Raw genomic sequence first — 26,817 nt, 5'->3', positions numbered from 1 at the left:
TTCCCTCTTGCTGGAACTGTCTCATCTTACTGCCTTAGGTTGGGTGGGGGTGGGGTGGGGTAAGAACAGGAAGACAGCAGCGTTCCAGGCTGTGAAGGGATTTCTGTTGGGGATCTCCAGCACACTTTCAGTCTCTAGCAGGGAGAAGTCCTAGTTGGGGCTTTTGTCCACCCAGGGCCTCCCTGGGCCTTCCAATTTCTTTCCAAGGCCCTGGGGTCTCATCATCTCTGCTACTTCAGAAAAAGTCTTGGGCCCTCATCTGTCCAGGTCCAGAAGGGGATGTTGGCATTTGGGCAGATGTGTTAGCTTGTAAGCACTTGACCTAGGGAAGTCTGGGGCTTTGGAAAGCCAAGCACTTCATGGACTTGTATTGGAAGACATAGCACCAATGACTTGTCACATGGCCCCTCAGTCTTCTCAGCGCTAACACTCCATGTAGCCTGTGCACAAGGCCCCTTTCACCCCACTCTGAACAGGTGCCTAGAACTGAATACTCCTCCCTCTGGGTGGTATGAGCAGGCCCGAGGGGCCATGAGGCCTGAAGGCCAAGGGCCCATGTCCTCTCTGTTGGGGAACCTTTGCCCTTCCTGCTATTAAGGTGCTTCAAATAGACTCCTCTTATCTGGAGACAGCAGTCCCCAGGGGGAGCCCTGGGGGGTCTCCCAGGTACCCCACAGGTCCTGCTTGGATCTGAGAGCTTGAATGCCTGATCTCGAGTCCTCACCAAAGTGGCCCAGGCAGATTTTCTTGACCCTGGGGCCAGCACTCTCCCCCTCACCCTAGCCATGGCCTCTCTTGTATGGGGTCTTAGGAGAGCTGGCAATTGCAGTGTTCTAGTAGGCACAGGCTGGTTTGGATTCCAGACTGGAACATTCAGCTGCTTCAAGGGCCCTGCCAGCTTTGGTCGATGTGTCACTTTGCTCTAAGTCACTGACTGGTAAATGGGAGCTGGGGCCCATGGTCTGTTCAGAGTGAAAAAGATCTGTCCTGCTGGGAAAGCAAGTGGGGCCATTCCTCTGGCTCAGGTGCCAGGCAGTGCCAGGCCAGGCTAGGCCAGGACACATCAGATCTGTTCAGTTAAGCTCAGTTCAACAAGAATTTCTTAAAACTCCTATAATTTGCTAGTACCTCAGGTTACAAAGGCCAGCCAAACAAATAGAACCTCTGGCCTCCAGGAATGTCCACTCCCAGATCAGTGCCCACAGAGGCCTTTTAGGAGGGGGCATTAGGAGGGGTCAGTGAGGACACGAGGGTCAGACAGCCTTTGGGGGAATGCATTGTTGTATGTGGGGAGCAGGGAGTAGGCCAGTTTGGGTGGAACAGATGATGTATGGAAGGAAGTCACGTGCAGTCAGTCTGGAAAGAAATGAAAAGCAGACTGGGAAGGACTTGAAGTGCGAACTGAGGCATTTCTGGGTTCGATCCTCCAGGCAGTTGCTGAGTAGAGGAGGAATCCAGCCTGACCTGGGTATTGCTGTCCACTGAGTCACTTAGCTGCCTACCTGGGCATTGCTCATTGTAGGGAGCTGATTCAAGCTAGGCTAGCAGATAGGAGTGTTCTGTGAGAGATTGGGCCACGTGGCAGGGCTGGGACTGCATGCTTGGGCTGCTGTATGCGCTGCTGTCCATCATGTCCTACTCTTCATGACCCATGGACCACATCAAGCCTGGCCATTCCATCCTCCTTTATCTCCCGAAGTCTGTCCAAGCTCACACTCATTGCTTCTGTGACACTCTCTATCTCATCCTTGGCTGCCTCCTTCGCCTTTTGCCTCTAATCTGGCCCAACATCAGGGTCTTTCTCAGTGAGCCCCATCTTCTCATGTGGACAAAGTCCTTAAGCTTCAGCTTCAGTATTTGACCTTCCAGTGAAAAGCCCGAATTGATTTCTTTAAGTATTGACTGATTTGATCTCCTCGCTGTCCAAGGTACTCTCCAAAGTTGTCTCCAGTGCCACAATTTGAAAGTGTTGATTCTGCGGTGCTCAGCTTTTTTTTTTTTTTTTTGTGTCCGGCTCTCTCAGCCATACATCACTGCTGGAAAAACCATAGCTTTGACCACACGGCCCTTTGTTGGCAAGGTGAGGTCTCTGCTTTTTAGTTTGTGTATTTAGAGTGCAATGCAGTTTGCAGTTGGTGTGTTCAGCCCATACAGGTTACTCCCTCAGGACTTTTTCTGCTGGTGAGTGGATCCCCTCCTGAAATGCAAGGCCAGGCTAGGCCTTGCTCCATTCTGTCTAACAAAGCTCCTCTGAGAGGTCATTTGTGCTGAACCTGACACCAAGTGCCAATGGTCAGCGATGGCCCCTGTTATGTACTGAGTTTGCTTGGTGGCACTCCTCTGTGGAGCTGGAATCTATGCATTTATCTCATGCTTTCAGTAACCTATTTATAGCTTTAGTTTGGATAATTGAAATAAAGAGTTTTTCCAAATAATTTGATTGTAACATGAATCTCAAAAAAACCCCACATCAGTGATCTTCAGTCTCTTACTCTCCCAGCTCCTTCCCATTGACCAAGGAAGATGTTTGTCACTCAGTTCTAACTCCCTGTCCCTCTTTACCCCCTCCTCAGCCCTGCTACCTCCTTAAGTTCTTGTCCTCTTTTGTGAGCTCTTGGTTGTTAAATGTCTCCCCAAGGCCATGATAATATGTTGCTCCTGTCCCTACTTCCTCATTCATAATCTCTCCGTCCTTCTTGACTTTGGTTTCCATCAGAACCAGCCTCTTGAACCTGTTCACTCAGAGCTGCCAAATCCAATGGCCTTTTCTCACCTACTCCTGACCTCTGCAGTTGACAGGGATGCCCATCCATCCTCCTGCATTTGTACTGTCTCTTGAATTTCATCTCACCTCTGTGACTGTATCTTCTCTGTTGTCTTTGTTGCTTCAGATTCTTCCTCCAGGCCCTCAAGGGTGGCTTGACCTGCTTGGCCCTAGTCTCCTCTCTCCATTCTTCCCTAGGGATTTCATCTATTCCTATGGTTCAGCTGGGCTCTTCTCTTGAGAAATGCTGAGCCAGTCTGTACGTACATCCACATCTCCCTCTCTCTTTTGTTCTGGGCCAGCTGGACATACCTTCTCAAATAGCCCCTAGGTCCAAGCCTTGGTGTCCTGGCTGGATTGCTCTTTGACTGCAAACCTGCCCCTCTTCCTAAATCTAACCAGGCTTCTGTAGTCACCACTACCAGCAGCAGCAGCCCCTCATGTTCTCATCACCCCAGAACCTACCTGCTCTGATGACTGTGCCCCTCTCCAGTACACCCTGCATGCAGTCCCAACTTATGTTCTTAATGTCACCCCCACACTTGTCCCAGATGCCATCAGAAGATCCATGGTGGACATAACAAAAATGCCTGTTCTTCAAAATTCTCCCCAATGTGGCTGAGTTGAGTCTGCCTTTGCAGCCAGATTTTACTCCTCCCCACTGGGCATTCTGTTTTGCCTTTCCCTTTCCCACTTACCATATTTGAGCTGGATGGTCCCTGCTCTTGGCTGAGCCTAAACCTAAACCTAAACCCATCTCCCCTGGTGGAGCCCTTTTGGGAGGCCTTCTCAGCTCAATTCCTCTAGGAAGACCTCTTGGACCTTGGACCCACCTGAGGAAATCACAGTAATAATGTTCCCCTTTCTCAGGATCATGAATGCAATGTGCTTCACAAATTGATATGTGGCCCAAGGAAAAGATCCTTTTAACAGTTTTTTTAAAAAATAAGATTTTATTGATGTCTTTCTTTTTTTATATCACCATAGATTCTCCAGTATCTCTCCCCATCCCCTCCTAGAGAGTCATTCTATATAACAAATAGTATTTTTTAAAGATAAAAAAAGAAAAAGAAGAGGAAAAAATCAGCACAATTGATCAATACATCCCCAAAGTGTGAAAATCTCTCTACTTCATGTGTGGACCTCACAGCTCTGCAGAGGAGCCACACTCATCTTTTGTCACACTGCAGCTTTCACTTGGGGGTTTTCTGTGTAAGTGTTGGTGTCGTTGTCATTGTATACATTGTTTTCTGGGCTCCCCTTCCTTCCCTCTGCATCAGTTCATGAAAATCTCCTCATGCTTCTCTGTGTTCCTCACCCACATCCTTTCTTACTGCACAGTAATATTCCTTGACCTTCATGGACCACCATTTGTCTAGCTATTTCCCAATTGATGGCTATAGATCACAAAAAGTGCTGCTATTGAGTGCTGTCATTTTATTATAAGTCTCTTTCAGGTAGAATCCCACTAGTGAACTCTAGGTCAAATGGGCATGGACATTTTGATCACCTTTTGTATAATTCCAAATTGCTTTCTGTAAGCATTCATTAAGCACCTACTATGTGCCCACCACTGTATTAAGTGCTGAGGATACAAAGAAAGGCAAATGACAGTCACTGCTTTCAGGAAGCTCCCAGTCTAATGGGGGAAGCAACAAACTAGTTATGTGTAGTATGAGTAGGAAATGTTAGCAGAGGCAAGGCCCTGGATGGAGAGGGCATTTGATCTGGGGCTTACTTAAAGGAAGCCTCGGAGGTCAGGAGGTGGAGTCAAGGAGAGAAAGGATGGGGAGGGGGAGGGAGACCAATAGAAAGAATACTCAGGCCGAAGGTCTTGGTGGAGCAGCTCGGAGACCAGAGTCTCACTGATCGAAAAAGGACGTGTTGTGGAGCAAGTTTAAGAAGACTGGGAAGGTAGGAGGTGATGAAGGGCTTTGAGTGCCAAAGAGTGAGCATTTTGGGTTTCATCCTGGAGGCGAGAGGGAGCTACTGGAATTTATTGAGTAGGGGGGTGACATGGTCAGACCTGTGCTTTAGGAAAATCACTTTGTTGGCTGAATGGGGCATGGGCTGGACTGGGGAGAGACTGAGGCAGTCAGACCCACTAGCAGACTATTTCAATAATTTAGTCATGAGGTGATGAGGACCACCACTGGGAGTGGGAGGGAGGGGGAGGCGGCAGTGTCAGAGGAGAGAATGGGGTGTATTTGAAAGATGCTGCAAAGGTGAAGTCCACAGGCCTTGGCCCCAGATTAGATGTGTGTGGGGGGGAGGGGGTGAGAGAGAGTGTGGGGTCCAGGATGACTTCTGTGAGCCTGAGGGACTGGGAGGATGGAGGTGCCTCTGTAACAGAGAAGGTTGGTGGGGAGAAGGGTTTGGGAAAAAGAGAGTGAGTTCTGTTTTAGACATGTTTAATTTAAGATGCCTCCTACTGGGCATCTAGTTGGAGATATCTGAGAGATGGATGGAGATGCAAGATTGGAGGTCAGCAGGGAGGCTGGAGCAGGAAAGGGAGATCAGAGAATCCTCAGTCTAGAGAAAGATGGTCATTCAATCCAGGGAAGTTGAGGAGGTCCCTGGGTGAGGTAGGATATGAGGAAAAGAGAAAAAAGCTCAGTCCAGAGCCCTGGGGGACACCTAAGGTTAGAGGGTGTGAGCTGGAAGAGGAGCAGTCAGAGAGGGAGGAGGAGAACCGGGGGAGAGAGGTGTCCTGAAAACCCAGAGAGGAGAGACTCAAAGAGGAGAGAGTGACCTATGGTATCAAAGGCTGCTAAGCTCGATTTTCAAATGGTTATATGGATTCATAGCTTCACCATCAACGGGCTAGTCCATCTTCCCACAGACATCTTCAGTCATCTTTGAAGCATGTGAGGGGAGGTAAAAGCTCTGGGTCATTTTAATTTGCATCTCTCTTATTATTTCTTTCCCTTGGTTGTTAATCATTTGCAATTCTTTTGTGAATTGTTTGTTTCTGTCCTTTGATCACTTCTCTATTGGGAATGGGCTGTCATTGTTATTACTACTTGTCAGTCCAGGGTAGGTCACGTTTTACTAGTTGTAAATACCTTGGCTCTTCTTCAAAAGTAGCTATTTCTCTTTGTGAATCAATTTAGAACTAGTAGGCACCTTATAAATCCCAGAGAGTCACAACTGGAAGGACCCCCCCCAGTGATCCCCCCAGAGGTCATCTGGTCCCTATTCATGGCAAAGATGAGAATATTTCAAGGTCCCTTGAATAGTAACAGAGCCAGGATTGGTCTCCAGATCTTTCTACTGGGAATGCTTGATGTCCTTTTGATTCATTGTTGTGCGTCTTCTCTCTTCAAACAGAGTTCTTGGCTCACCTTGGGAGCCTATCCTCTGCTTTCACATTTGAGATCTGTGCTGTTTCCAAGTCCTTTGGCGATTTCTAGTTTTGTGGCAAAATCAGTCAAGTTCCATCTTGGTGGATGATCTTGGTGGCTTGAAGGCTTCCCAGGTCCCTTCTCCTTTTGAGGGATTATTTTTGAAGCTGGTGCAAGATCAGTGGAGTTTGCGTTTCTCCCTTCCCAAACTTGGCCATCTGGGAAGGGCTGCTGGGTAACAGCTTCACAGGCTTTGTCTCTGGCCCAGCATGAACCATATCCAAATCCAGCATCTCTTGGTTGTCGGTCTTTCTGGTACAACATCATCTTCTTGTAATCATTTCCAACAGTTGTGTTTCTGTGCTTGTTTGAAGGTGGGTGATGAGACCTCTGGAGCTTGGTTCCTTTGGGGTGTCACCTTTATAGCCAAAGTCTCCTCAGTAGCTGCTCCAAGCCATCTTTGTACCATCCATTCTCTGCTCTCTCTGCTTTCTCTCCTTCCTCTTCTCCCTCTTCCTCATTGGAACTCAGGGCTTCCCTCTTCATTGTTTCCCTTGACTTAGGACTTTGCCCTTTGCTGCTTCTGTGCTCCTCTGCCCTTGACATTCTGAAGGGTTAGTTAGGAATTACAGAGGAGGAGGCTGTGAAGCCTGTGGCCTAGGCCTTGCTCTTTTTGGGGCATGGGTCAAGAGACTGTAAACAACAACGTTTTCCTTGGTGGGCATTTCCCTGATCATGGAATTCGGATGTCTTGGCCTGGCCCGATTCCTTGCTGGCCCCTCCCAGCCCCCACTCACATCTTTGGCTTTGTCCCTGTCCCCACAAACTTGGCATCAAGCCCAAGAGTGTGTTTTCTCTGACAAAAGGAAAGAAAAGGGCCAAAATCCGACCCCATGTCCTCAGGGATGGGCATTGGAAGCACAGAGAAGCCTAGTCTCACCCATTTCAACCTCACTCTTAAGTGGTGTCCAGGTCTATTCTCACTTCAGCCTGAGAAAGACTTGAAGTCCAATCCTGACTCTGCTGACAAGCAGCTGATAAAGAGTGGTTTGCCATTTCTTCCTCTGACTCACTTGATAGATGAGGAAACTGGGGCAAATAGGGTAAAGTGACTTGTCCAGGGTCACACAGCTAGTGAGTGAAGCTGGATTTGAACCCTAGGCATCCTGACTCCAGACCAGTGCTCTATCCACTGCAGTGTCCCCTAGCTGCCCTAGGCTCACCTCTGCTGCTGCCCAAATGGCCCATAGAGAGTTGTATGGTGCAACAGTGTAAGATTATGTCTCCCATGTACATGCAGGATAAGTACTTTGGACTCCATGATCTCTAAGCTCCCCTCCCAGTTCAAGATCAGGAGTGGCTGTTTCAAGTCCAATCCCCTAACACTTCCTTCCCTTAGGAGACCCTCCTTTGCTAGCATTGTCTGTATCTGCCATGACCTCAGAGCTGGCCTTGCCTTTTCTCTGTCCAGCACAGTGGGAATCCTTGGGTTGTGTTTGCTCTCTGGATCCCTGGCCCCCCCAAATTTCTGGTTTGTGGATTTCAGTCAGTTGGCAGTTAGTGCAGATGCTCCGCAGTGCAGCTTCTCTGTGTCCTTCCTCTTCGAGTGCCTTTCCTTCCCACTCAGTTCTAGGTGTGTGGTGCCCCCTCACTTGGGCCTCGGTAAGGCCTTTCTCTCCTCACAGAGGACTTGTTTGGCTCTTAGCAATCTCAAGCTCTTCACAGAGAAGGTGGGGTCTCCCTGCCCCTATCGGTCTACCTTACAGGATTATTGTCAGGATCAGAGAAGAAGGAAAGGAAAGTGCTTTTTACCTGCCTAGAAGAGATACCTTGGCCAAGACTCATTGGGAGTGTCTCTGCCACATTGACCCCCCATACCCTGGTCCCCAGGGAGTTCTTCAGAGCAGGATCAAGGGGTCTTTGATTCTCCCCTTTTCTATAGAGTAATGTAGGGGCAAACTGGGACCCCAAAAAGAGATATGAGAAAACCTCTTTCCCCTTCTTCCCCTCCCTATTCCTTTGTAGAAGCCAGGGCCCCCAAGTGTGCAACACTGTATGTAGCATCAGACTTTTTTCAATACATTGATTAGTTTTGCAGAATTTTTCTTCTCCTTCTTCTTAAAAAAAGATTTTTATAATGGATGGCCCTGTAGGAAGGGGAGGGAGACTGGGAGAAATTTAGTTGATGTACAAAAAAAAAGATAGAAATGAAATCTCCATTAAAAAAATACAGTGAAAGATTGTTAAAGGAGAGCCCAGGCATGGGCCCTTCCTGAACCTTGTCTGAGCTTTTCTTTCTTTCCTACTAGCCAGACTTGACTTTTCTGGGTGACAGTGGGTTGGAGTTGGGACATGGAGGACCACGACTCTTTCTGGCTGCTCTCCTGGCTGCTGTCCATGCTTAGATGCCCCCAAAGTTGGAAGGATCCTTGGTGGTCATCTAGTCTGAGCCATGTTGATTATAATATTGCCAACAAGCAGTCATGCGGTGTCTATTTAAAGTCCTCTAGTGAGGGAGAGTCCAGCCCTCATTGTCCGTCACTGCAACCTCCCAGACAAAAAGGTGTCTAGCTGCGCCTCCCCCACCTCCTGGGATCAGAAGAGCAGAAATGTTGAAGCAAAAGGGACCGAAGAGGTCATCTGGTCAGTTTGTAATGAATGACACCTAGAGAGAGGAAAGGTGACTTAGCCAAACTCTCAGAGCCTGAATTTGAATCCAGACCTTTGGACTTCTAATCTGTTCCCTTTTCTTATACTTATAAAGTTGTTTTTTTGAACCCAAGAGTAAGATTTGGCAATTCTTCCTAAAATACTTTCTTGGGATGATTTGAGCTTAATATTTTAGCCTGTCAAGGTCTTTTTAGATGCCAACTGTATCTTTAGCTACTGTGACTGTAACTTTTCCTCCTAACTTTGTGACATCAAGAGGCCCCAGATTCAAATCCTGCTTCTCACTTGTTTTGTTGTTTTTCAGTCATGTTTGACTTTCTGTGATGCCTTTTTTTGTTTTTTTGCAAAGATACTGGGATAGTTTGTCATTTCTTTCTCCATCTCATTGGACAGATGGGGAAACCGAGGCAAACAAGGTTAAATGACTTGCCCAGAGTCACACAGGTAGTCAGCGTCTGAAGCCAGATTTGAACTCAGGAAGATGAGTCTTCCCGACTCCAGGCCTGGTGCTCTACCTCTCTTGATGGCAGGCTTCTTTGCTTGATTTTCCTTGCACTGATTTTGATCTTATTTAGGAGGCTTCCTTGTGTTTGGGGGCTTCATGCTGCCATCCCTGCAGAGGTGTATCTGGAAGAGCCCACTGTCTTGAAAGAATCCCTCTTTCATTTGGACTCAGACCTTTTTGTTCTCTCTGAGAGTGGCACACGGCTCTGCTGAGAAGTGGTCTCCCCCAGCCTTGGGTCTACCCCATGACTCCATCTTGGATGATTCTGACATTTTGTGGGAGGAGAACCTTTTGGGTGGCATTTGAAGAACATCGGATCCCCCCTAGTTCCAAAGTGGTTTTCTTCCTGAAGCTCCTCCCACTTGGGCTATTTGCTACTTTGTCATCTTGTCCGCTTTGCAGGGTGTGAGGTGAGACCTCAGGGCTGTTTGGCCTTGACTTTTTCCTTAGTAATTCGGAGCATGTTTTCATGTTGTGGGTCAGGTTTGCAATTGTTCTCTTTGGAACTGTTTATTCCCCATCTTTTCCCCTCATCCATTGGATAATGGCTCTGTGTCTCTAGAATTGCCTTAATTCCCTAGACAGCTTAGATATCACAACCTCATCCGAGCGATCTTTGCATCTAAGATTATCTGAGCTGCTAAAAACCTTTTTGACTTCATGCAGTTGAAATGATCTACTTTACCTTTTGTAATTTCCTGTATCCCTTGTTTGCATGAGGAATATCCTTCTATGTATAGTTGTAAAGAAGTCTTCCATCCATTTCCTCTTGTTTTTGAAAATGATGTGTCCTTTGAACATACGTTGGAGCTTATTGTAGTAGATGGTAGAGGATGCTGGTCTAATCTTTGTTTCCCTTCAACAGCTTTTCAATGGGTAGTTCTTCCCCAGGTAATTTATGCCCTTGGGCTGATCAAGTGCTGGGTTATTGTGCTCATTTTGTTTCTGATCTAGTGCCACTGATTTCCCTTTCTGATTTTTTAACCAGTCTCAAAGCATCTTGATTGTTGTTTTAGAGCATCCCATGCTTTCTTATAGTCAACAGACAGCAGACGTGGTGGAGTCTTGTATTCTCTGCATTTTTGGTTTAGCTGAGGGACTGCAGAGACCTGGGGAAGCATATTTCCTTCTTCTCAGAACAGAGAGATGGGACGCTATAGGGATGGACATTTTGGAACTGGACCAGGTGGCAATTTCTTTTGCTTGGTTGTTCTTATTTGAAGCGAAGGAAGGCCTGATCGACATGGGTGTGGAGAGGGAACAGCAGCCAGAGACAGCAACAAGGGACCATTGAACATGTGCAATGCTGTAGCGTACCAGGTCTTTGGTACCTGTCTGCCTGTTCTCTTTGGCCTTTGCCAAATATGCTTTATGGGCACATATGGGCACAATATGGGCACAAAACTTTGAAGAGATACAAATAAGTAAAATGGGCTAGGTGTTACAGAGAGGCTCTTAGGTGCCCTCTGGGGGGTAAGAATCTAACCTGGCCTCTAGTCTGAGGTACATTCAGTACTCGGTGCCCTGGAAGGGAAGATCCACTTCTCTAATCAGGTTAGTGAAAGCTAAGGAGAGGGACAGAGGAGGGCATGAGCAGTGTGCCCATGCTTGAGACTATCCAGATAGTTGTCAGCAGTGACAGAGCCACATTGTCCCAAGCGTTGAGTTTGCTGAGATTTCTTCTCTTGATCTTTGCCTTTTAACGCACCATTCCATTGCAAATGAATCATTCCCAATCTAAGGTTAGTTAGAAGCTCCTCAACTGAACAGTGAAATGGATTTTGAAAGGCAGAAATTCTATCAGGGTCTGAAAAATGCTGCGGGAACTGTAGTTTGAGCTTGGAAAATCCATCTGCTGTGAATTCATGTGGGAATGATGAGTCTTCCCTCTTGGTTGAACTTTTAACAGCACAGGAAACAGCTTGACATTCGTTACTTGCGATTCCAACATTAGTTGTCTGATTGACTGCTATATTATTTTTCACATATAAGTGCTATTTTGTCCTGTAATTTTAGGTTGAATTCATTAAGAAGCATGATCAAATTTGCTGCAAAAGCTCATTTCCAAAGCCAATCTGTTTATTATCAACTGATAATAGCAGTTGAATGCAGGTCCTCTCATTCAGAGGAATGTCCACCTCAGCCCTAAGCTCACAAAATCATAATAAAACCTTTTCTTGTCTTGACGTGATGAGGAAACACTGGTAATAAAAGAAAGAAAATGTCCCAGTGCAGTGCTCTGTATGGCATCGCTGTGATTTGTAAAGGGATGAGAACGCCCCATACTGTCTGTCATGGCCAAAGAGAATATGAAAATGCCTGAGTATGGCTGTGTGCCAGTGGAACACGAATTTAAAAATGTCCCAAACCTTTCTTAGCTCAGTGGCCACAGAACAATCTGAGGTTGGAGCTTGCTCATTCCTGAGCTAGACTTGGAGCTGCTGGGGTTAGGGGTGGGCAGTGAAGCCTTAACCTTTGTGTCTCCTAGAACTTTGACTGGCCTTCAAGGCCCTTGGAACACATCCCTCTCTCTCTTGAATCAGTTTTTTTTGTGTGCTGGCCTTCAGAGCTCCTTAGATTGTAAGCCTTCTGAGAGTAGGGCCCATATTGGATCTCGCTTTGCAGCCCTAGCTCCTAGGCTGGGACCTTTCACGTAGCAAATGCTGTCTATATAACGACTGAATTAAATGGGATCCTTTGTATGGAATCTTTTGGATAGGGGAACATCACCTCCTGAGGCTTCTGATGAGAGCCAGTGATTGCTCCAAAGGCAGGTGAAAAAGTGGGCAGAGATCTTCTGGGCACTGGCTAACTCTGAAGAGGCTGGGGGACGTAGGGCAGCATTTAGACCCTGGGAGGGAGCAGGTCTGAGTTAATAGCAGGCCTGTGTATGAGGCAGCCCCAGGATTGGGCCACATGGATGATGTCACAGCTAATGGTCCCCCTTGCCTTGATTTCTGGCACAACTGGGGTTGCTTTTCTCCATGGAGGCAGCTAGCCCAGGGATTCATAATGAAACCAGGTCATGTCAGGAGCTTTGGGGTGACCTGAGACTCTACCCAGATGATCAGTCATGGCCTTAGTCTAGTCTATAGTAAGTCTCCCTTATCTCCCTTGACCTTTTCCTTCAAGCAGCAGCATGAGAAGTGAAAGCTCAGCTTTACTGCTGCTCATGCTCACTTGTGAAGAGGACAGTGTTCTGGTTTTCCCCTAACAGCATTAGGGCTTAGGGAACTTTGCTGGCTCAGCCCAGAAGCCTGGAGACTCTGTTTCTGGATGTTCTGAGTTCCAAACACTCCTTTCCCAACCAGAATTTTCAAATGGGATTGTGGAGCGACCTTTGGCTCATCTAGTCCACCTCCCCCCCCCCCCCATTCCTCAGATGTCTTGCCTAAAATCACATGGGTGCTCAGGAGTGCTTTAGTTCCAATTTGAACTGGCACCCTCTGGTCCATATCCACTAAGCCATGCTGCCCATCAGAACTGGTGGGCTTAGCCCAAGGGGAAGCTCTGATTGGCTACTATTGGGTAGAAGTTGTGAGGGGTGGAAATAACGGCATTATGGCACTGTGGTGGGCAGTTGGGGGTACTGCAGTAGAGTGCCAGGCTTGGAGTCAGGAAGATCTGAGTTCAAATGTGATTTCAGACACTTACTGGCTGTGTGACTCTGGGAAAGTCACTTAATCCTGTTTGCCTCAGTTTCCTCATCTGTAAAATGAGTGGAAGAAGGAAATGGCAAACCACTTCAGTATCTTTGCCAAGAAAATGGAGTCATGAAGAGTTAGACAGGAGTGAGAAGTGACTGAACAACAAACAGCCATGGTGGTTAGAACACAGGACTTGGAGGCAAGATGGTCTGACTCAGAATCCCACCTCAGATCCTTACTGCTGTGTGGCCTTGGGCAAGTCACCTCATCTCTGTTTTCCCATCTGTAAAATGGAGATAATAACACCCGTCACACCCCTTCCACAGGGTGGTCAGCGAGGGGAGTGCATAGTGAGTCTCATCCAGGACCCTGCACATGGTTGATAAGAGCTGCTTCTTGTGGAGTGTTTGCCCTCTGCCCCTCAGTCCCCAGGGCCCGGAGAGGTTAGATACTATAGATATTCCCGGTTTATGGAAGACTTGCCTATGACTACCAGGGAGGGTCAGAGACAGGATTTGAACCCAGGTTCTTAGGACTCCAAGTCTAGCACTGAGCAAGAAGCCCTTCGATGACCTCTGGACCTTCCCGGGGGTTCTGGGCACTGACAAAACCAACTCAAAGACTACATGGGGACTGTTACATTTACCACCAGCAGGAGGGTACCCAAGATCACACACAACTTATGGGGAGAAGTCATATCGGAATCCAGGCCTTCTGACTGCCAGATGGTCTCATCAGGCTCTAACTGGTCCCCATCTTCATACTTGGCTTGGTGCAAAGCTTATAGAAAGACTAAGAGGTGGTATGGGAAGAAGGTTGGCTTCTGGCTCAGCCAGGCTGATATTTAATAGCTGGGAAAACTTGGGCAGAGTTAGCTTCTAGGAGCCTCAGGTTCCTCACCTGTAAAATGGGTGCCTAATACTGCCTCTGAGACCTGCCTGGTGGGGCCTTTGTGAAGATCGGATGAGATCTTCTCTCAGGTCTCTGGCCCTTCGGGAGAGTAGTTTTTGGAAGTTCCCAGAGTTTATTCTTTCTATAGCTACAGGAGTGATTAGCATCTAAAACCGTGTCATGTCAGAGGTTGAAGGGAGGGAGGAAACAGCTTTTATTAAGGAGCACTAAAAAAAACCCCTCTCCGGTTGTCATGGTCTTAGGCTTAGTGCTACTCTCTCATTTGATCCTCACAGCTACCTGTGATGTAAGATAGCAGAAAATTACCCCCATTTTACAGTTGAGGAGACTGAGGCTTGTTCAATGATTTGCCCGGGGTCTTTCACAGCTACTCTGTGCTGTATGCACTGTGGTGCCCCCTGGTGGCTCCGGATGGCAGAGATGATCTAGTCTATTTGCAGGAGGAGGTGAATGCTTTCCTGGGAAGTCAGCTGATCATTTCAGTTTCCTCTGTGAAACAGAGGGCTGAACATTTGCCAGACTGAAAGGCAGTGGAATTTCCCAGGTAAGGAGGCCGTGAAAGTGAGTCCAAATGTGATCTCAGATGCTTCTTAGTTGTGTGACCCTGGGTAAGTCACTTCACCCTGTTTGCCTCTGTTTCCTCATCTGTAAAATGGGAATAATGACAGCATCCACCTCCCAATGAGATAGTAAGTGTAAAGTGCTTACCACCAAAGTGGTAGGTGCTGTATAAACATCAGCTCTTATCAGCTCTTATGGTGTGATAGGAGCCTTGAAAAGGCAGTGAGAAGTAGTGGACACAAGTGCCCTTTAAGAGGCTTGGAAAATGGACCTCATTTCTATCTTGGGCACTTCTCAGCTGTGGGATGCTGGCCTCTTTCTAGGTTGATTTCCTGTTCATCTCCCAGGGTTCTCGTGAAGACTGAATGGAATTCCTCTGTGTCAGGTCTTCCCAAGCGTGATGTCAAGGCGTTGCAACTACTCTCTTATTACCTTAGTGGACAGAAAGGTCATGATAAAGCACCATCGTTGTGCTGGAACCATGAAGTGACTGCTTCCCCCCACCCTCCAATTCATTTACTTGTTATTTTAACTGTGTTTATAGCCAAGGAATGGGCCAATTTTCCGTCAGTGACTCAATGTGACCTGGTTGGAGGCTCAGGATGGAGGTTCAGATCTGAAGTGCTCTGTACTGATGTTAGGCCTTTGGGCCTACCTACAAAGTAAAAGCCCAGAGACGATTGGTGGCTGGTATCAGTTGGTTTCAGTCTGGCAGTTTCGTGAGTTGACACATTCTGGGCTAGCACCTGGTCCACAAGCCTAGAGTATAGGCTGGAAGAGTCTGGCTTTGGTGTTGGAGGCCCTAGGTTCAAATCTTATTTTTGTCCTTTGGCCTTGAATGCTGGCCACAGGATTTTGTATTTGATTTTGGGGGTGAAAAGCTTTTTGAAGGCCAGAGGATTTTTACTGAATCTTGGAGGTAACAGAAAGCCCCTGGAATATAATAGTTTGGGATCCATAAACAAAATCACTGGTGTCTGAATGGAGTATGGATTTGAGGCAGGCAGCCCCCCCCGCCCCAGGTACTGACATGGTCTGGGTTTGAGGGGATAAGGGCCTGACCCAGGGGGCAGGGTCAGAGAAGAGGTATATTGGACAGAGATATTAGGGTAGATGTGATAGCTGTGGTAACAGCTTGGGTACGGGGAATGAGGCATCCAGGGTTACAGAGAGCTTGGGTAAGTCACTCAGCTCACTTTCTTTTGGGTGCCTTTGTTTCTCTTTCTATAAAAGGAGGGAATTGACCTCTGGGGCCCTTTCCAGCTCTGATCTTATGTGATGGTGGATTTGATCCAATATAGTGTCATTCAAATTGTGTGGCCAAGCAGATTTTAATGTAATTGGGAAAAGTTTAACAGAATAAAAATACCTTTGAGTTTCCATAACTTTATGTTTGAAACCTAAGTCTGTCTATGGAAGGGATCCTTGTGTATGAGTTGGGCTTGGTGGCACAGTGTGCTACGCCTGGTGCTTGGGACTGGGCAAGTCTTGGTTTTGTGTGGGATGCCCTGAGAAAGTCTTTTGGCTCCACCAAATGGGGCCTGTCATTTTTACCATGAATAGAATGGGAACTTCTCTAGAAACTTGGTGTTTTGGGGTCTTGAGGGCTAGGCCTAGGGTCCTGTACCTCAGCTCTGCCTCTAACTCACTAGGACCTGGGTTTGGATGAGTCGCATTTCAGTGGGTCAGTGACTCTTTCTCTCCTTGGGAGATCTGCATGGCCTACTGCTGTCTGTGGGTCCTGCTGGGTTTCCATCCATCCATCCATCCATCCATCTATCCATCCATCCACCCATCCATCCATCCACTCATTCATTCAACAGGCTTATGTTAAATGAATTGTCAGGGGCTTTGAATATCAGCGTATTTTGTATTTGTTTGTGGAGATAATAGAGATTCACTGGAGATCAATGTGTGTGTGTGTGTGTGTGTGTGTGTGTGTGTGTGCATGTACACGATTGTATCTGTGCTTTGGGCAAAATCCTTTTAGTGCGTGAATAAAGTATGACCTGGAATAGGGGGAGATTTGAGGCAGGCAGTTCCCCTTCCTCCCTAGTAGTCACTGCCATGGTTCAGAAGTGTGGGGAGGAGGCCCTGCGGCAGGGTGGGGGCTGTGTCAGAGGAGAGAAGGGGGCAGATTGGTGACAGAGCTTGGTAACAGCTTGGAGACAGGAAGGCGGGGTGTGAGAGAAAGAGTGTGTGGAGTCCAGGGTGACACTGAGCCTGGGGGACTGGGAGGGCAGGGGGGAGGGTTTGGGAGGAACCCATTGGCTACAGGCCATGAAAAGGAAATGAATTGTGTGTGTGAGTAGGTAGGGGACGTATCCCTTCATTCTTTGCAGCGCTGGAGTAAGGATCGTGTGCAAAGGTTACTCTCCTTTCTCACTCTGGGAGATGCTTGGGCTTTATCTCATTGCCATAGCAACTCCTGGGCCCTTTCCACCCACTGGGCTGTGGGGGAGGTTTTTTCCTTTTTTTGTTCTTGGTTTTTCCTCTCAGTCTGTCTCTCCAGCCCATTTTCAAACCCTGAACCAGATTCATTTGTGTCCTTTGTCTTGTTCTGTCAGAATTCCTGTAAAGCTCAGGGTGGGCCTCCCAGGGTGGAGTTAACTGAGGGTCTGATTTGCTCTTCTCCTCACAGTGAGGAGTCTCCAGAAGTCTCCAGAAAGGTTTGTAACAAAGGCCAGGGTCTGAAGAAAGTCTGATCTCCTCAGGTCTTGAGAAACATTCCTTTCCTGGGATGTCGTCTCCAGGAATGACCCTTTCCCTTGTTCCTGTGAGGGAGGCTTCAGAATCCCTGGCACAAGAGGGAGTGTGAGGGCCACATCTCTGGCCTTTTTATCCCAAGGTCTGCAGAGGAGGGAACTAAAGCCCAGAAAAGGGGGGGACTAAGGGAGGGGTAGGAGAGGGGGACTGGGCCGGGGTCTGTTAGTTCCACAAGGTTGCAAATGAGCCTGGGTGAGTGTGGCTTGGATAAATTGTTATAGAATTTGGTATTTCCAGTGTTGGCACTATTCTTGGTGTTAAATGGATTTTATTTATGGTCACACTGTTGTACAGGTGTGAGTCAGGCCCAGGCCCAGTCCTGCTGTGTTAGGAAGAGCTTGTGTGGTGCCTTAGTCCAAGCACCTTTAAGATCCCCCTTCATCTCCCCCCCACCCCATGTCAGTATAAACAAGCAACCAAACCAAAAGCCTTATCAGGAATGGCATTAGACTTCAGCTTTTCCTGTCAAGTGTCTTCCATGTTTCCTTATTTGTATCACATTGAGGCCGGTAGCAAAGGAACTTGTTCCTATGAACATGCTGAGTCTTGGTGTCCAGCCATGTTGTGACAGGGCTGTTGGTGTGCTCATCCACCACCCAGGGCCAGATGCAGGGAATTTGGCAAGGAGCTTGCTGGCCACTCATCTGGAAGCCTTTCGTGTCTTTGCTCCTGTGGGTGGAGGTGACCTAAGGAGAGGGCCAGAAATTCCTAGAGGAAAGCAAAGGAAGAAGGGGCCACCTCATTCCAAGGGCTGAAAGGACCAGATGAAGCACTCAAGCAGAGTAGATCTGAACTTTACATCCCAATTACAGCTGGTCTCCTGCTTTGAGACTGAGATACTGGGGTCCCCAGCACTTGGAGTGCTAGAGTGGAGAACCGCCAGGTAGATCACAAGTGGTGGAATTTCCATTTGTAGTATGGGCTGCCCAGGCAACCTCCGAGCACCCTATAATGCTGCTGGAACTTTGTGTCAGGTGGGACCAAGAAATGGGAATCTTGAGTCAGAGGTATGTACTGGGGCACTGGTTGGACACTCAAAGATTACAGGGAGGGTGTAGGTGTTCAGGAAGCAAACTTAGTTGTGTAGACATCGTCAGTAGCATGTATTGTGCATTGGGGCTCCTGTGAGTTTGAAGGGGCAAATAACTTGGAAGGCTACAACTGCTCAAGGTGAGCTTGTTTGCTCTTAGCTGTGACCAAGAGCCAGGGCATTTGGAACCTTCTGGTCCTCATATGGTGGTGTGACCTATGGGGGTAGAAGGTGGTCTTGGACAAGATACACACCATGGTTGGACAGTGGTCTGTGTCTCTGGAGAGAGCAGTTTATGGCCTGATTGGGGGCACAACTCCAGAGTTTAACTTGAGCTCAAATGTACCTATAGGTGTATCATCATGGATGTTTTGGGATGGAAGCCAGGCTGGTCTTGAACTTGTCTTAGCAGGGGTCATGCAGAGGGCATGAGATAAAAAGATTGCTTCCCAGGTCCTGCCTGTAGGGGAGGGCTGACTGAGTAGAACTTTTCTGTGGCGTTTTTTTGGAGAAGTTGAAAGCTGCCTGCATGATCTTGCTAACAAATGAAGAAACTAAGGTAAATGCCTGAGGTGGGGATTGGGACCCAGGGGAGTCATTAAATTCTTGGATGAGGTCAAAAGCAGAAGGACCTGGAATTACCCACAAGTCCATGCAGGAAGAGGCGCCTACATTGTAGGGTGCTAGCTTCATTTTGGGCCCAGCCAGGATTTTGAGGAAATAGGATTTGGTTCGTGAGGTGACTTTTCCTGTCCTCCCTTCCCTTTCCTCTTTTCTCGTTAAGGCTAAGTCTCCTCAAGGTTTCCGTTCCTTTCTGGAAGCTCTGGGGGGTTGTTTTCCAAATTCTCCTCCACCTGTTTTCCAGGCCAGTTGTTTTTCCTATGACTTACCTGGCATTTTCTTCTGGTTTTTCAGCCTTTCAAGCCTATTTTAATATGATTTCTTATTGCCTCATGGAGTCATTTGCTTGCAGTTTTCAGGGCGTTTCACGGGTGGGAAGCTTCTGTATCCCTGTGGCCACACTGTTAATTGTCTTTCTGCCGTAGCTCTCATTCCTTGTCTGTTATTTTCCTCAAGTACTCTGGATTCATTTTTAGAAATATGTGAAAGTGTAGTTGGGATGCCTACGTCACCTCTTCCAGGAATTCTGCTGTCATTTGTGCCCAAGCTGTGCTGCTCTTTGAGGCCTTGCTCGCTTCATTCACGCATTGTGCATGACAGACTCTGGGCCCTTGTGGAGGGAAGGGCTGGGTTACTCTTGCTGCTGCACTCTTGGGGTGTTGGATGTTGGGGGATTTCATGATCTCAGAAACAGCCCAGGCTGAGGACCTGCAAGCTTTCAGTGACCCAAGAGGGGTCTGGTCCAGGGCAGAAGTCAATCCTGCCTCTCCCAATCCCTGCCGCTCCCAGTCTGAGCTCTGCATATTCCTGGGAAGCCGTTAGTTCAAGTTGGCAAAAGTATAGGCTTCTCTTACTCTGTGCTGGGCTACACACTAGGATTGAAACCTTGGGGTCTGAGCCCCCTCCTCCCACTGCTGCTGCTGCTGATTTGTGAAACCATTCTTGGTATACAAGCCAGGACCCCAATCCCCATCCTGGCATAAGACCCCACCCTCCCCCCAACCCCAGTACAGGACTCCAGCCCCCACAATTCTGTCACAGGTCCCCTTCTCAGTATACCTTGGATCTATGACCCAGAACTGTACCCATTGCAACAGCCGGGCATACCTCTGAACTTCCCTTCACTACCCAGCCTCTCCCCAGGAACTGTATACTGCCAGTTCCTCCTCCTCCCAGACCACACGGAGAACTCACCATGCCTCCTTTTGACTTATTTTCCATAGGACTCCATCTGGTGCCTCTTCTAAATCTGTTTGGAAGAGCTGTGGACAAGAGCTCAGCTGCCCCACCTCCTGCTGCTCAGCCATCTTTCTGCCCCCTACACCAGGACCATTTCAAGACATCCAGGTTCATTTCCATTGTTGGCCATATTGTTTGCCAAGTCTCACATCCTTCCCTTGCCATTGGTTCCCAATAAGAAAAACCTTTTGGACAGACTTCCCCAAACTGGGATGACCTAGAATGACCACAAGTAATTTTATATATGTTAGGAAATGCAAAGTACAGCCATACATGAACTCATTTAATTCTCGCAATAACCTTTGGAGGGAGGGACTGTTATTAACCACATTTTACAGTTGGGAAAACTGAGGCAAAAAGTAACAAAATGACTTTCCCACAGTCACATCCCTAGACAGTCTAAGTCAGGATCCAAACTCACCCTGTCATAGCCATGGGGGTTCTGCATCACTGTGGGCACACTACCAGAGACTTGTTGGACCCCCATCCACAGATACCATAAAAAAAATCTGGGAATTTCTCTAGCTATAGAGGAAGGAATGATCAAAATGACCTCCCCTTATTCTGCATCTTGCTCTAAGCTGGAAGGGTCCCCCAGCACTCATCCAGATCACCAGAGGAGCTCTTTTCAGGGGAGCACAGTGGTTGCTGCGGTGGCTATAGCTGTCATGGAACAGGACAGTGCCTCAGAATGGCTGAGCAGTGCAGATTTTGACACCCTGGGGAACTGGGCATGGCCAGATGCAGAGTGAGGGAAGCAGAAGCAACAGCCACGGATAGAGGAAATGGGGCCACAGAGAACAGAGCAGGATATGTAGCTCTATGCCCTCACATACAGCCCACACACTGTGGCCTTTTCAAGATGCTTTATCACAAGGGAAAGCTCAGTACGTGGGGGCAGGGTGGATCTGGAAACGAACTTCATACAAAAGCAAAATGCATCAAGGAAAATATTTTCTAAAAATGCATTATACACTCATGACAGCGCTGGGCTCTGTGGGAGGCACCAGGGGTACCAAGAGAAGACAAAAACCAACCCCTCCACCAGAGGTGCAACCTCCCCAAGGGCCAGTGTCCCACTTCTGTCCCCAAGCCTCTGCACAGGGCTCTTTTTCATTTATTAATCTTGAGCTAAAAGGCAACTTAAAGAGACAAAAACTGAGGCACGAAGAGCTGAATGGCACCATGGACAGACCTCTGGACCTAGAATTAGGAAAACCCAAGTTCAAATCCAGCCTCAGACCCCTCTTAGGTGGATGACTCTCAGCAAGTCACTTAACTTCCCTGTGCCTCAGTTTCCTCATCTATAAAATGAGGATAACAGCAGCCCCTCCCTCCTACAGTTGTTGGAAGGTTTTCAGTGAGATAACATGTCAAGCACCTTGCAAAGCATGACATACTAAAGTAACTGCCCCAAACTACAGATATAGTAAATAATATAGAAGGGGTTGGAACCCAAATCTGGCAGTGCCAATGAGTTCCCAATTCTTTCTCTTTGAGTCAAAGGTGTTTTAGTCTGTCTCCTCTCCCTTCTCCTAGCGGATCTTCTGAAGGATGGGAGGGGAAATCAAGCACTTTGTAAACCGTAAAGCTGGGGGGGGGGATTGGGGAATTAGATATTCTATAGAATTATTATATAAAATATATAATTATTACATAATATTATGTATTATATATAATATATTATACGTAATGATGTGTGTGTGGAGAGAGGAAAAGAAAAAGAGAGGAGAGAAAAAAAGACAAAAGTAGAGAGAGAAACAGAAAGGGAGGGAGGAAAAACAGAAGCAGAGAAAAACAGAGGGAGAGAGAGAGAGAGGGAGAGGGAGGAGAGAGATACAGAATAAAGGAGGAAGAGAGAGACAGAAAGGGAGGGAGAGAGATAATGAGGGATGAAAGAGAGAGAGAATGGGGGGAGGAGAGAGACACTGTGTGTGTGTGTGAGAGCGAGACAGGCAAATAGACAGAAAGAGACAGAGAGGAGTAGCAGAGAGATGGGGAAAGACAGAGATGCATGGAGAGAAAGAGAGGAGAGATACAGAGAAACACAGTGAGGAAAGAGAGAGAGGAGAGTGAAAGAGAAAGAAAAACAGAAGAGAGAAAAGAAAGAGAGAAGAGAGAGAGAAAAGAGTCAGAGAAGAGAAAGAAAGACAGAGGGAAGGTGAGGGGGAAAGTCAGAGAGAGGAGAGAGAGAGACAGAGAGAGAGAAAGAGAGAGAGAGAGGGACAGAGAGAGAGAGAGAGAGAGAGAGAGAGAGAGAGAGAGAGAGAGAGAGATGGAGGGATGGAGGAAGATAGGGAGGGAGACAGAGAGAAGGAGGGAGAGACACAGAGACAGACAGAGAGAGAAAGAAAGGTAGCCAGAGAGCCAGCTCCAGAGTTGGGTCTCTAGACAAGGTGGTATGCTAGACAAAGTGCAAGTGGCCCCACTGCTGGTTCTTCTTCCCCAAGGTCTACAATAAGGCTTGTGTATGAAAGATTTGGAGCATTTTAAAAATTATTTATTTATTTGGGAACATTTTGAACAGAGGAGGTTTCAACTGGATCTGGGGACCTTAGAGACTAGGCCTCCTTTACAGTGAGGCAAACTCACCTTTGTGGTGTTTGTTGAATGAAGGGCTGACTGTGTGGCCACTTTGGGAGCTACTCATGCCAGGCCTCTGTTCTCCAAGCTGTTTGAGCTGACTAACCTCCCTCACCCCCAAGGTTTGCTCAAAGGTCCCAGGTCAGGAAGCCTCTATGTTCTGGGTGCTGTGGGGGCCAGGGAACACCCTCTTTACGTGGTTCTCAGGCAGGACTGATTCTATTTCCCCCAGTTCTCTCTGGTGGTCACTGACCCAGTCACCTGTGCACAGCTCCTTTCCTTCTATGAGTTGGGCATTACAGCCTTTACCTGCATCTAAGTGACTTGGGATTCCCATGGGCCTTCTGGGTATGGGTCTCATGGTGGTCCCTCCACCCAAGAAGCCACTGTGCAGCCCTTTGGGCTCATGTGAGAGGCTCAGTCCCTGACTCTCTCAATCTATACTTCAGCCCACCTAATGAATTCTCCTCCCCACCCCCAACCCCAACATCTCTTTCAGGCCCCAGCCGCAGACTTCGGGAAAGGCTTGTCTAGATTGACAGAGAGGGGGAAGATGACGTCTTCCTCACTTCTGGAGCTCAGCTCCATAGAGACACCCACACTGCTGAGTGAGATCAAGACAGAGCCTCCTGAGGAGCTTCTGGCCCCCGAGTGCAGTGTGCCCCAGGCTGAGCCTGTGGACCTCTCCTTGCACAAGCCCAAAGCCTCGCCACCACACACAGCCTCCCTCTTGCCCTCAGCCATGCTGATGGCTCCTTCAGTCCAGCCGCCTGTGCTGTCAATCTCTCCTTCAGGGCTGGCCTCGCCCTCCACCTCTGCTATCCCAGCCGTGCTGTCTCCTGGCTCCATCCTAGCCTCGACCCAGGGCAGCAGTGGCCAGCAGATCCTGCACCTCATTCACACCATCCCCTCAGTCAACCTGCCCAGCAAGATGGGTGGTCTGCAGACCATCCCCGTTGTGGTCCAGTCTCTGCCCGTGGTCTACACCACCATGGCGGCTGACAGCGTGACTGCCGCCATTACAGTCCCATTGATTGGAGGAGACGGCAAAAACGCAGGTTCTGGTAAGTGCTGCTGACCCCCCCCCCCCACCTCTTTGTGATTCATTCTGCTCCTGCTCACAAAGTAAGGCTGGGAGAGAAGAGTGATGAGCAAAGTGCTTCCCCCCACTCACAGCCACGTCCTCCCTCGGGTCCCCCATCCCTGCCTCTCCAACTTCCCTTTTTTCCATTACAACGGGAGCTCCTTGAGGGCAGGGCTTGACTTGTTTACTTGGATTTGTAGTCTGGGTATTTAGCCCACTCAGGACTGGTAGGAAGCTCTTGGTAGAGGCTTGTTGGCTCCTTCTCTCTCTCTCTCTCTCTCCTCCTCCCTCCCTGGTCTCTGTCTATTTATATTTATCTATCTATCCATCAATTTATCAATTTATCTGTCTGTATCTGTCTGTCTGTCTGTCTGTCTAGATCTGTCTCTCCATCTATCCATCTCTCTGTCTAGATCTATTCACCTCTTTCTATCTCAAACTATTGGTCTGTATCTAGTTCTGGAATTTTCTAGGCATGTGTTGTTTTCCACCCCATAGAATGCACACAATTTTCTTCTTTGTACTTGTATGCCTATCACCTAGCACAGTGCCCAGCACACAGTAGGCACTTTATACATGCTAGTTGGTTGGTCTTGACATTCTCTCAACAAATGAAACCAGAAGAAAGAAGAGAGCTGTATACACATGCCAGGAAAGGAGATGGTGGATGGGCCACAAGAAACCCCACTGTGGGACCTTTGGGTTAGCTCATCTTTCAGGGCTCATGATGGCAGGCATGGCGGCGCAGCCACTGAGGACAAAGCAGTCAAGAAGGTCTCTGAAGAGCAGCAGAAACATTTGGAATGACTGAGGGGCCAGTCCTTTACATGAAGAAAGGGATTGCTCTGGGCTGGCCATCTTCCCAAGGGCGTGGAGGACCCTTTAGCCCCAGGGCTGAAGCATTGTTATCCTAGAGTTCCGTGGCCAGCTGTGTACAATCAGAGCACTCACTGACTTGGCAGAACAAAGATCCAGCTTCCTAAAAATCTAGAAGAGTCAGCTCAAGAAAAAGGGGCCAGATAATGCAGTTATGACAGCTTCTTCCTGAAATATTGAAACAAATAATTGATAATAAAGAACAAGGGATCGGGGCCCCAAGCGTCATCAGTGCTGATTCAAACCCTACCATCCTGGAGAGGGCTAACATCACCACAGCTGAGATCCCAGACTGCAGGATCCCACAAGGTCCCAAGTCAGCAAATACCTGATCAACTTGCCAGGAGTAAAGAGGTGACAACCAAAGCCTATGCTGACTACAAACATTGGGCTCATTGTAGAACAGGGGCAAGAATGACCATGGATCAGTTTCTGCAGTGTTGGCTTGTGTCAAGCTTAGCTCCAAGGACAGTGCGTGTCTAGGATCCCTACGTAGTCGCTGACGCTGGGGGCTCTCCTCATGCTGACATGGCAGGTCATCGCTGCAGAACCATTCTGTCCCCTAGGTTCTGCTCCTCGGAGCTTTGTCTCAGAGCTACTGACTGCCTTCTTTGTCTCTCATTCCCTTTTTGGCTGATAGAGCTCCAGGATTCCTGCCTAGCTGGGGAGGGAGGGCTCAGCACCTTACTTCAGGATACTTGGGAGCTGTCTGCTTTGACCTGCCCTCATCCACCATCCAGTGGAGACTTCTCCTCCCCAGCGCATCTTCAGATGCCAGGGCCAGTCACTACTTTTCTTGTCATTCATCCTTTGAAGTCCTATGCTTGCTCTCTTTTCACTTGCCTTACTTTCCATGTAGAGATGAGATGGCATCCATGGTCTCTGCCCCTGATATCCACTGCAGTCTGTTGCCTCTTCCAGGCTCCTCAGTGCCAGCTTGGCTCAGAGGTTGCAGTGACCACCAGATGCCTCCATCCCACTTGGCACTGAGTGGTCACCAGCTATTTTCCTTCCCCAAGCCCCAGCTTCTCTGGGAAGTTCTCCTGGGGTGGCCTGGGAGAGAGCCAACTCTGGCTAGGGCTCTCTTCCCCTGGCTCTCAGCTCCCACAGACACAGGCTGTGATGATTGTGCATCAGAGCTGGGTGTTTGGGTTATGTGCATGGGGATCCTGGGGAAGCCATGTGCCAGGCATAATGGGGAGGGGCCAAAAGCCCTAGCCTTGGGAGTAACCCAAGGTGGCTCAAGATCTGGCTTCAGGTCTTAGTTCTCTCACCATGCCAGCTGTCTGGAGGAGAGACCAGACTTTTCACTCCCAGCAGGAGGCCTGGGGCCAATGGGTAGAGGTTACAGGGGCCACTTTAGGCTCAGCTCCAGGGTACTCACTCCTAGGGGCTTACTCCCAGGTATTCTCTGAGCTCAGGATTCAGGCATCACAGTGCCAACCTTGAGCTCTCCCCAGGAAAGTCTGTAATAGAATGGACTGAGGACACCCAGATGACATCCCTCCATGCATTTCTCTCAGCTTCTTGGTAACAGACGCCCCAGGGGGCTGCTGAGTTCAAGCCTCTCATCCCCTTTCCAGCCCTTTGAGGAGGGCTGACCTGAGGACGTGGGCAGAGTCTTCTCATCTGTTCTCACTCTCTTTCTCCTTTTTCCCTCAGTGAAATTAGACCCCAGCTCCATGTCTCCAGTGGAAGTGCAGAGTGACAGTGAGGACAGTGTGGGAGAGACTGTGTCTGTGTCTGCAGCCTTTCAGGAGCTGCAGAGAGAGTGAGTATCTGTTCCACCCCTTGGCCACAGAAGAGCATGAACCTCTGAGCGGGTGCCATTCAAGGCTTTCCTGGGAAAGTTGCTGTGTGTACATGTGTGTTCCTGCATATCCATGCAGGTGCATGTATACATGTGTCTCCCAAGCCTGTCACTCCTTGTTCAGCTTGTTTTTTTCTTTCTCTCCCCTTGCCCAGGTCTGTGGGCACCCCATTACATCACATCGAGTCTCCGGACCTGAAGAAGAGGCGCATTCACCAGTGTGACTTTGCGGGATGTAACAAGGTCTATACCAAGAGCTCCCACCTGAAGGCCCATCGGAGAATTCACACTGGTATGGCCGGGGTCCCTCTCTCTCACAATAGATTCAGACCAGTTCCACTTGGGCTGAGCCTGGGAGCAAGGGTTCCCTCCTCCTCCCCCATCGGCTTCTCCACCTGATGTGCT

At 48.4% G+C, this 26,817-nt stretch overlaps 1 protein-coding gene across 6 annotated transcripts in view; it reads left to right on the top strand.

Moving 5' to 3' along the window:
• Positions 1 to 26,817, top strand: part of LOC140515644 (Krueppel-like factor 8) — a 51,061-nt gene that overhangs the window by 6,104 nt on the left and 18,140 nt on the right. For all 6 annotated transcript variants that reach the window (XR_011971113.1, XM_072626448.1, XM_072626450.1 and 3 more), the window contains exons 2-5: positions 20,044 to 20,167; positions 23,142 to 23,706; positions 26,265 to 26,373; positions 26,568 to 26,704. Coding sequence is in view for 5 of the 6 variants with exons in the window: in XM_072626448.1 (XP_072482549.1) it covers positions 20,044 to 20,167; positions 23,142 to 23,706; positions 26,265 to 26,373; positions 26,568 to 26,704 (935 nt within the window). In the remaining variant the exon portion in view is untranslated. The remainder of the gene's footprint in view (positions 1 to 20,043; positions 20,168 to 23,141; positions 23,707 to 26,264; positions 26,374 to 26,567; positions 26,705 to 26,817) is intronic.

This window comes from Notamacropus eugenii, chromosome X, assembly GCF_028372415.1.
Source record: "Notamacropus eugenii isolate mMacEug1 chromosome X, mMacEug1.pri_v2, whole genome shotgun sequence".
Classification (NCBI taxonomy): domain Eukaryota; kingdom Metazoa; phylum Chordata; class Mammalia; order Diprotodontia; family Macropodidae; genus Notamacropus; species Notamacropus eugenii.
This window is presented reverse-complemented; position numbering and strand designations above follow the sequence as displayed.